General features: G+C 45.3%; 2 protein-coding genes across 2 annotated transcripts; both read right to left on the bottom strand.

Annotated features, from left to right (window-relative positions):
- Nucleotides 1-308: 308 nt before the first annotated feature.
- Nucleotides 309-7,044, bottom strand: ik (IK cytokine). The gene is made up of 20 exons (XM_083889235.1): nt 6,910-7,044; nt 6,328-6,394; nt 5,219-5,311; nt 4,942-5,001; nt 4,464-4,631; nt 3,998-4,112; nt 3,845-3,915; nt 3,725-3,771; nt 3,477-3,640; nt 3,140-3,248; nt 3,014-3,053; nt 2,724-2,931; nt 2,230-2,248; nt 2,058-2,142; nt 1,885-1,968; nt 1,740-1,797; nt 950-1,038; nt 761-869; nt 604-638; nt 309-520 (listed from the first exon to the last, which is right to left on the bottom strand). Exons 1-20 carry the CDS (start codon nt 6,917-6,919, stop codon nt 493-495), a joined length of 1,659 nt encoding a protein of 552 aa, XP_083745361.1. The 5' UTR covers nt 6,920-7,044; the 3' UTR covers nt 309-492.
- Nucleotides 7,045-7,582: 538 nt separating this feature from the next.
- ndufa2 (NADH:ubiquinone oxidoreductase subunit A2) lies at nt 7,583-8,789 on the bottom strand. Its single transcript, XM_083889897.1, has 3 exons — nt 8,658-8,789; nt 7,888-7,994; nt 7,583-7,760 (listed from the first exon to the last, which is right to left on the bottom strand). The coding sequence occupies exons 1-3, from the start codon at nt 8,759-8,761 to the stop codon at nt 7,669-7,671; spliced, it is 303 nt and encodes a 100-aa protein (XP_083746023.1). The 5' UTR covers nt 8,762-8,789; the 3' UTR covers nt 7,583-7,668.
- Nucleotides 8,790-9,790: the final 1,001 nt, after the last annotated feature.

The following is a 9,790-nucleotide window of genomic DNA, read 5'->3' on the forward strand; positions in this document are numbered from 1 at the left end:
TCACATGTAAACGAACCAATTTGTCTGTCATTTTGATATCTGCTAATTAAGCATGCTAATTATAGCTTTGACCTGTGTGTTTGAGGAGCGGAGTAAAAACATTTTACACTTAACACTAAATTTATTGGAACGACGATGCTAACTGTGTTGTTAACTGGTTGGTTAGTATTTTAAGGGTAATATAAACTGTAAGAATAACATACACACACCTACCATTGGTCCTCCTTCATGGTCGGGGGCAGTCACTGATGACGTCACTGACGTCCGAATAAAATTGAGAAACTGAGCTTGTCGTTTATCGGTGAGTCATGTTTTTATTTTATTGACGAGTCACGTTTCAACCACGGGTATTACATAAATTAACTTAAAAAAAAATAAAAAATAAAAAAAAATGTTGGTGACTTTTGACCTCGACACCAAACTGGACCAGGACAAGATCACCCATCAATAAGGAGATGAGGAAAGGAGGCCAGGAAGGAAACAAGGAGAAGACTAGTATTTGGGCCTCTTCACGTCCACCCTGAAAAACAACAACAACACAATTTACACAAAAACTCACTCAACGGATGATGATGATGATGTTGATGTTGTTGAAGCACTTACCCATCGGCCTCCATCTTCTTCCTCTTCTCTATGATCTGACAGACACACACACACACACACGCACAGTGAACTCCAGAACTATGTTATGATCAATGCAGTGTCTCATTAAACCAGGTTAAATGAAACCAGGTTTAATCATGTGGAGTGGTTTTCTCACCGCGCTGATCTTCTTCCACTGTCGGTCTAGTTCTGCCTTCTCATTGGTCTCTTTGAAGCGGCGGGTTTTTCGTCCCTCAGACATCTTGATGCCGTACTGGAATGCTGCCCTGCAGGGTCAAAGGTCAGGGGTCAGTTACAGGGTTAGTTTCAGGATCAGGTTTAGGATCAGACTCAGGATTAGTCTTACTTTGGCAGCGCCTCCTTGTTGTTCATGTAATCTGAATATTCCTCCTGAGTGTCGAAGTCCCAGCGACCAAGAGGACCCTTCTTATTGCCCTGTGAGTGAAACACACAGTGACATCACTTCCTGTCCGCAGGTAAAGACTCTTATTGTCCTGAAACGCACATCGACATCACTTCCTGTCCGCAGGTAAAGACTCTTATTGCTGTGAAACGCACAGAGACATCACTTCCTGTCTGCAGGTAAATACTCTTATTGCCCTGAATCACAGTGACATCACTTCCTGTCCGCAGGTAAAGACTCACTTTCTCACTTCCTGTCTGCAGGTAAAGACTCTCACTTCCTGTCCGCAGGTAAAGACTCTTATTGCCCTGAAATGCACAGCGACATCACTTCCTGTCCGCAGGTAAAGACTCTTATTGTTCTGAAACACACAGCGACATCATTTCCTGTCCGCAGGTTAAGACTCTTATTGCCCTGAAACGCACAGCGACATCACTTCCTGTCCGCAGGTTACGACTCCTATTAGCCTTAAACGCACAGCTACATCACTTCCTGCTGCAGGTAAATACTCTTATTACCCTGAAACACACAGTGACATCACTTCCTGTCTGCAGGTAAAGTCTCTCACTTCCTGTCCGAAGGTAAAGACTCTTCTTGGCCTGAAACGCACAGCGACATCACTTCCTGTCTGCAGCTAAAGACTCTTCCTGTCCGCAGTGCAACAACTTCCTGTCTTACAGCGCCACTGGAATGTGCACACACAGCAGTGATGCATGCTGGGAGCTGTAATTACCTGGTCCATCTTACTGTAGTCCACTTCCTCATCACTGTCCACAGCCAGGTCGTCCATCCTGGAGACAAAGACAGAGACTTTAATGACTTATACATGGTGTGTTTCTGTGTATGTGTGTGTCTGTCTGTCAGTGTGTGTGTCTTACGTAGCAGGGTAACACTCAGCGTATGAGTTTGATCCTCCAAAGAAATCACCGAGCTGTTCTTTTCCGTCTCTCCTCTGAGAGCCAGTGAGGACCAGTTAAAGAAACAACACATCATCATCACACACAGTGACCCCGCCCCCCTCACAGGCCCGCCCCCTCAGTAAACAGGATATGGTTCCTGGTTGCTCCACTGACTTCCTGCTGCTCCTGCAAACTTCTCGTTGATCATCTTGATCTGGTCTCTGACTGATCCTGGACCTGATCATCAATCAATCAATCAATCAATCAATCAATCAATCAATCAGACATTGTGATGTCACGACTGCCGAGGACTGTGCCACTTACCTGTGTCCACCTCCAACACCTGAGGACACACAGAGACACACAATCAGTGACACAGGAACACATCTGTCTTACATGTGTCTCACTGAAGACATTTATGTGTCTCACTGAAGACATTAATGTGTCTCAATGAAGACATTGTGTCTCACTGAATACATTAATGTGTCTCACTGAATACATTAATGTGTCTCACTGAAGACATTAATGTGTCTCAATGAAGACATTTGTTTCTCAATGAAGACAATGCTCTGTCACTGAAGACATCAATGTGTCTCAATGAGGACATCAATGTGTCTCAATGAGGACATCAATGTGTCTCAATGAAGACAATGCGTCTCAATGAGGACATTAATGTGTCTCACTGAAGACATTTATGCGTCTCACTTAAGACATTAATGTGTCTCAATGAGGACATTTATGCGTCTCACTGAAGACATTAATGCATCTTACTGAAGACATTTATGTGTCTCACTGAAGACATGCATGTGGTGTCTCACCTGGTGTTCGTCTCCCTGTGGTTTCTCAAAGTAGCTGTGTCTCCTGCTCTTGGCGTCGTCCTCTCTGTCCCTGTCCCTCTCCCTCTCTCTCTCTCTGTCCCTCTCTCTGTCCCTCTCCCTCTCCCTCTCCCGGTGTCTCTCTTTGTCTTTGACAGGCTTGGATGGGGCCACGGTCGATGGGGCGTAGTCGCCGATGTCTTCGAAGATGCTGAGACACGAGACAAAGGACTTAGGACTAAGACTCGAATAGTGGTGAAGGTTAAGGTGTGTGTGTGTGTTTGTGTACCGACCTCAGATCAGCCTCAGGAGCTCGTTTATCATCCAGTTTTCCTGAAAAAAAACCCCCACACACATTAGTTTGTGTGTGTGTGTGTGTGTGTGTATTTTGGACAGACACACACACTGTCCTCACTGACCTTTGTCCTTCTTCTTCATCTTCTTGTGTCGTGTTCCTTGTCTGAGGTAAGACAGGATCTGAGTCAGTTTGGAGATGACGATGTCGTTGGTGGTCAGAGTGGTCTGAGCCTGACACACACACACACATACACACACACACATAAGTGTAAACAATAAAGAGTCTTAGCAGCAACTGTAGCCAGTGAAAAAAGTCAGTGAACGCATCATCGGCACGGTCAGTGAATGCATCATCAGTGAGTGCAGCAGTGGTCAGCACTGGTCAGAAGTGGTCAGCAGTGGTCAACACTGGTTAGTAGTGGTCAGCACTGGTCAGTAGTGGTCAGCACTGGTCAGTACCTCCATGCTGGGACAGTCAGCTTTGCTGCGGATCAGAGTGGTTGGGATGTCGGTGTCAGTGAACTCATCGTCCAGATCGACCACGTACGCCATCCTGCCAGGCAGGAAGAGCTCGTTCCTCTCGATCACACCGGACCTGAACACCACACGGTAGATGTTCCTGCCTGGTCACACACACACACATCATCATCATGTGACCATCATCACCATCATGTGACCATCAGATCGCCAATGGCTCATCGACTCACCCATACGAGTCTTGAACTCCATCTTCTCCTCGGGCTCCACCTCTTTCCTGTCAAACGGACACAAAGGTCAAAGGTGTGGGACGGTGCAGAGTCACCTGTGTTGATGTCCACGTGTCTTACTTTGCTTCTTTCTGGACTTTCTCCATCATGTCCTCCTCTTCCTTCTCCTTACTGGTGATCTCCGCTCTCACCTGTAACACAGACGAAGGTAAGCTCACCAGTGACATCACCAACATCATCATCATCATCAGTCAGAGACTTCCTGTTTCCAACCTTCTGCAGCAGAGCGAAGTCCAGACCTTTCACCAAGTGAGTGTGCTCCATGTCACCACCCAAGAACTTTGACTCCTGGATCAGCTGACGACGTTTCTCTGCCGCAGACTTATCTCTGCCAACAAACAAACAAAAATAAACAAACAATCAACAATAAACAACAAATATGAACAAACAAGAAACGAAATAACAACAATTGAACAATAAACAACAAACAAAAACAATAAACAAACAACAAAATAAAAACAAACAGAACAACAAACAAAAACCACAAACAAACAATAAACAACTACAAACATTACAAACAATAAACAACAACCAATAACCAACAAATAAATGGTGAACAATGTTGCATTGGGTTCTACAGCACTGTAGTTAGCCGTAACGTTAGCACTACGCACGCCTCAGCAGTGGGTCCTATAGCTCTGCAGTTAGCCGTAACGTTAGCACTGTTAACATTACTCACGCCTCAGCAGTGGGTCCTACAGCCCTGTAGTTAGCCGTGGTGCTAATCAGCTCCGTCTCGGCGTAGTCCTTGTTGACGCCGTCTCTTCGTTCTCTCGCTCGGTCCCTGTACTTTTCCGCCAGCTCTCTCTCTCGCTCCATCTCCTGCTGACGTAGCTTAGCATAGTAGCTGTAACAAAGACAAGAAGTGACCGATGATGTGAAGATGAAGATCGAGCAGATAATCATTATTTCTGGTGGCGTGCAGGTGGCACTGTTGATGCCTGAGCAGTGCTCAGCAGGACAGGTGCTAACAAACAATGCTAACTCAATGACACTGTCCTTGTTTGTATCAGTGAGATCAAATGGAACATCACAACGTTTTTGCACACTCTGACACAAGTGGGTGCCGTGGCCCTGTTCTGTTCAAATTTTTATGACTGCGCCCCATGTATGCAGAAGGGGGAGGAGCAGTTTGGCCTATGAGAAGACACGTTTACCTCTTCTTCTTCCTCCTCCGTGCAGCAGGATCCTCATCCTCGTTATAGTCCCTCGGCATTCTGGGAAAAACAAAATAAAATTCACCACCATACATTCCATTTACATCGGAAGTCTGAACTGTGAGTTACATCACCTCCAAGTTAAGAAGTGACCAAAAAAACACATGGATGCACAGCCAATGACAGCCAATGCCAGCTAGCATTGGCTGTCATTGGCAGGGCTGACGTCCAGTTCTATAAGTGAAGGTGAGGGCGTTTCCCCGCCTTTGTTACTCACTCATGGTGTCTGGACTTGGAGGGCGGGGCCGAGGAGGGCGCCGCCCTTGGTGTCATCAGCAACTTCCTGAAGTCATCGTTGGTCAGTTTGGACCTGAGGAGACACACACGCACACGGTTAACGCACACGCAGTTAACACCCATGCACGCGCGGTTAACACACACGCATGCGGTTAACACAAACACGGTAAACACGCAATCACACAGAGGGATAACACACACACACACACACAAAGGAATAGCACACACACACAGTAATAGCACACACACACACACACACAGAGAGCAATAGCACACACACACACAGAGTAATAGCACACACACACAGTAATAACACACACACACACATTAATAACACAAACACGGTTAACACACAAAGTAATAACACACACACACTCTCACATACACGCACAGTAATAAAACACACTCTCACACACAGAGTAATAACACACACATACATGCACAGTAATAACACACACTTTCACACACACAGAGTAATAACACACACGTACACGCACAGTAATAACATTCACTCTCACATACAGAGTAATAACACACAAACGTACAGTAATAACACACACTCTCACACACACAGAGTAATAACACAGTAGTAACACATACATACACACAGTAATAAAACACACTCTCACACACAGAGAGTATTAACACACGTACACGCACAGTAATAACATACACTCTCACATACAGAGTAATAACACAAATGTACAGTGATAACACACTCTCACACACAGTAATAACACACACATGTACACGCACAGTAATAACATACACTCTCACATACAGAGTAATAACACACAAACGTACAGTAATAACACACACTCTCACACACAGAGTAATAACACACACAGTAATAAAACACACTCTCACACACAGAGAGTATTAACACACGTACACGCACAGTAATAACACATACTCTCTCACACACACAGTAATAACAGAGAGTAATAACACACACACTACACGCACAGTAATAACACATACTCTCTCACACACACACACACACACACACACACAGTAATAACACACACACTCTCATACACACACGTACAGTAATAACACACACACTCTCATACACACACACACACTCACTGAGCGGCAGCTCGGTGGTCGTCCACCTCGTGTCCATCCGGGGCCAGAGGGTTCGAGTAAACATCAGCTGAAAGAGAAGTAACGTGAGCAGACCAACAGCAGGGGGCGTCACACAACAACAGTCAGGGTGAATACACTTTAAATATCACGCACAGCTGCCCTCAGTCGTAAACGATAAGCCGATAGAAAGAGTCGTGTGTTGACTCAACACTCTGTTCACCACAGTCCCTTCATTCGTATTTTTAAACTAAGACCGCGACATTTTAAAAACTCCCGGAGCTAAGCTAACTAAGCTAACCAAGCTAACAGTGAGTGGTGTCGCTGCTGTGAAGCTGAATATTTTCATATTTACTCAACAAACTCTGCCCCGGTTTGTTTTTACGTCTGCGAACAAACTATTTCAATTTAATCCGGATTTTAATGGTTTAACAATTCAAAGAATGTGTGCCGCTGAAGTCTTCAGCTAACAGCTAACAACTAGCCTTTTCTGCTAAGCCCCAACGTCGGTAAAGAGTTGTTGTTTTTTTCAACGTGCCGCAGAGATAAAAGTGTCCGGTGAATGAACGCCGCGCTTGGTCTTACTCTCAGGCATCACGGCGGCGCGGCGTGTCTCTGCTTCACCCGGGAAAACGCGTCCGTTTCGTGGACACAACGTAGATGGTCAGCTAGCTTCAGCTAACAGCGGCGCTGTCTGCGTCACTTCCGCTTCAGTCAGAAACACACAACAGCGCTACGTGCGGCTCAACACAGTCACTGCAGTTCACTGCAGGAGCCCCGGGACCAGCTGGTGGTTTCATCTTTATCATCTTCATCATCATCATTGTTATTGTTGTTTGTTTGTTTGTGTTTGAATTGGCAGATCAAAGACAGGAAAAATAACCAGAAGAATTTAAATAAAAATGATCATTATTAAGATTATGTGGAAATTTTCACAGATTTTAAATATTGTATTTACTTGTATTAAATTCTTATACAATAAATAAATGATCTTTTTTTTTTTAATTTCAGTCAGACTCCATGTTTATCTAAAGCGTTATACACACACACACATACCGCTGATGACCAGCAGGGGGAGCAGCAAAGGAAGTTTTAATTTATTTAACCTTTATTTAACCAGGTTAGCCCCACTGAGACCAAAAGATCTGTTTTGCAAAGACCTGGTGAATAGATCTTCATCATCATCATCATCAGCAGCAGCAGTAACAACTCTCTTTCTCACACACACACACACAGTGAAATTGTGTCATGTTTACAATATTCATATTTATTCACATTTACACAAAAACACTGAACAGAGGAGCTTGTCTGGACCAAACCACTTCAAGCAGGGGGGTAGGGGTGTTAAGGTTTGGACTGAACCAGCGTGTGCAGAGTGTTAGCCACCTGATCAGCTGACATGTTGTCCAGGGAGACACTGCTTTCTTTCCCAAACTCTGCAGACACAACACAGACAGCAGTTATTATCATCATCATCATCATCATCTATCCACGAGGAGCGACAGGAGGTCAGGACAGTCCACCTGTGCCCGTGTCCCATGATGCCGTGCGGTTTGGACTCACCGTGTCTGGCCCAGAGTCGAGCCTGGACTCCAGAACATTCTCGGATCAGGATGGGAAAGTCTGGGTTAGACTGTTTCAGAGAGACGTAGTGCTGCTCCACAAAGTCTCTGTTAACACAGCAGCCCAATAACACCACAGTAATATGTTATTAAAAACAGTAAGACATTCAAATTAGGCCTGAAACTATTCAAACATCAACTATATTGATAAGATCATCAATTTTACTTTGCTTGTTTCAGAATTAAAACCAGTTTCTGTCATTTTTCAGCTTCTTAAATGTGAATATTTTTCACGTTTCTGTCATTTTTCAGCTTCTTAAATGTGAATATTTTCATGTTTCTGTCATTTTTCAGCTTCTTAAATGTTAATATTTTCACGTTTCTTCATTTTTCAGCTTCTTAAAACAAAGAACTGATTCAAACTGAATCATTTTGACACATTTGAGAACATCATCATTTCCAGTTTGATAAACACTAATCAATACTTAAGGAACCAAACAAATAAAGGATTAATGTAGTACATAATGAACAGATTTCAGACTAAATCAGTTAAATGTGATCGATCACATTGACGGAACAACAACAACATTTAAGTTATTACTGATCACAACTATTTCAGTTATTGATCAATAAACAGCTGACTTTTGTCCCTGAGCGGTTAGCAGTTAGCATAGTTAGCTCGGCTCGCTCTCTATTATCACTCGTTTATCACCGGTGTTTCTTTCTTTTCCAGCGGCTCTGTTGGCCTCTGGAGCCTGGCTCCGTGCTCACCTCACGCCTACGCTAGCTGCGGACGTCTGGCAGAGGTGGACGCGGATCTCACGGAGGTTTTTTCCGAGACTGGAGCCCAGACTGCGAACCACGGCGGCCGCCATCTTAGTTTCCTGCTGCCTGTCAAGGACGAGACGGGGAGAGGGATTTTCCAGCCCTCAGTTTAACCTGACAGGCATAAATTTAACCAGACAGCCCTGAGTTTAACCTGACAGGCACAAGTTTAACCTATCAGCGTGAGAGGAGGTGAAGGAGTGAGAGGAGGTGAAGCGATGAGAGGAGGTGAAGGAGTGAGAGTAGGTGAAGGAGTGAGAGGAGGTGAAGCGATGAGAGGAGGTGAAGGAGTGAGAGTAGGTGAAGGAGTGAGAGGAGGTGAAGCGATGAGAGGAGGTGAAGGAGTGAGTAGGTGAAGGAGTGAGAGGAGGTGAAGCGGTGAGAGGAGTGAGTAGGTGAAGGAGTGAGAGGAGGTAAAGCAGTGAGAGGAGGTGAAGCGGTGAGAGGAGTGACAGGAGGTGGAGGAGTGAGAGTAGGTGAAGTGGTGAGTGGAGGTGAAGGAGTGAGAGGAGGTGAAGGAGTGAAAGGAGGTGAAGCAGTGAGAGGAGGTCAAGGAGTGAGAGGAGGTGAAGCGGTGAGAGGAGGTGAAGCAGTGAGAGGAGTGACAGGAGGTGAAGGAGTGAGCGTAGGTGAAGTGGTGAGTGGAGGTGAAGGAGTGAGAGGAGGTGAAGCGGTGAGAGCAGGTGAAGGAGTGAGAGGAGGTGAAGGAGTGAGAGGAGGTGAAAAAGTGAGAGGAGGTGAATCGGTGAGAGGAGGTGAAGGAGTGAGAGAAGGTGAAGCGGTGAGAGGAGTGAGAGTAGGTGAAGGAGTGAGAGGAGGTGAAGGAGTGAGAGGAGGTGAAGCGGTGAGAGGAGGTGAAGAAGTGAGAGGAGGGAGAGGAGGTGAAGGAGTGAGAGGAGGTGAAGGAGTGAGAGGAGGTGAAGGAGTGAGAGGAGGTGAAGGAGTGAGAGGAGGTGAAGGAGTGAGAGGAGGTGAGGTCTGACACCAGATGACACTTTATTTATAAACATTGTTATTATTTGTTACAGAGAGAGAAAAAACGGAAAAAAAAGGTTCTGGTCTGAAACGTTGACAGAACC

This window comes from Microchirus variegatus (genome assembly GCF_963457635.1).
Source record: "Microchirus variegatus genome assembly, chromosome: 5".
NCBI lineage: Eukaryota > Metazoa > Chordata > Actinopteri > Pleuronectiformes > Soleidae > Microchirus > Microchirus variegatus.

Excerpts from the sequence above, each read along its gene's own strand:
- ik (XM_083889235.1), bottom strand. Across the intron at positions 5,002-5,218 it reads TCCAAGTCCAGACACCATGA|AATGCCGAGGGACTATAACG; the intron begins GTGAGTAACAAA and ends TGTTTTTCCCAG. Across the intron at positions 870-949 it reads AACAAGGAGGCGCTGCCAAA|GGCAGCATTCCAGTACGGCA; the intron begins GTAAGACTAATC and ends TTGACCCTGCAG.
- ndufa2 (XM_083889897.1), bottom strand. The coding sequence starts at position 8,761 with ATGGCGGCCGCCGTGGTTCGCAGTCTGGGCTCCAGTCTCGGAAAAAAC. Across the intron at positions 7,995-8,657 it reads GCAGCTAGCGTAGGCGTGAG|AGACTTTGTGGAGCAGCACT; the intron begins GTGAGCACGGAG and ends CTGTGTTAACAG. Across the intron at positions 7,761-7,887 it reads TCGACTCTGGGCCAGACACG|AGTTTGGGAAAGAAAGCAGT; the intron begins GTGAGTCCAAAC and ends TTGTGTCTGCAG.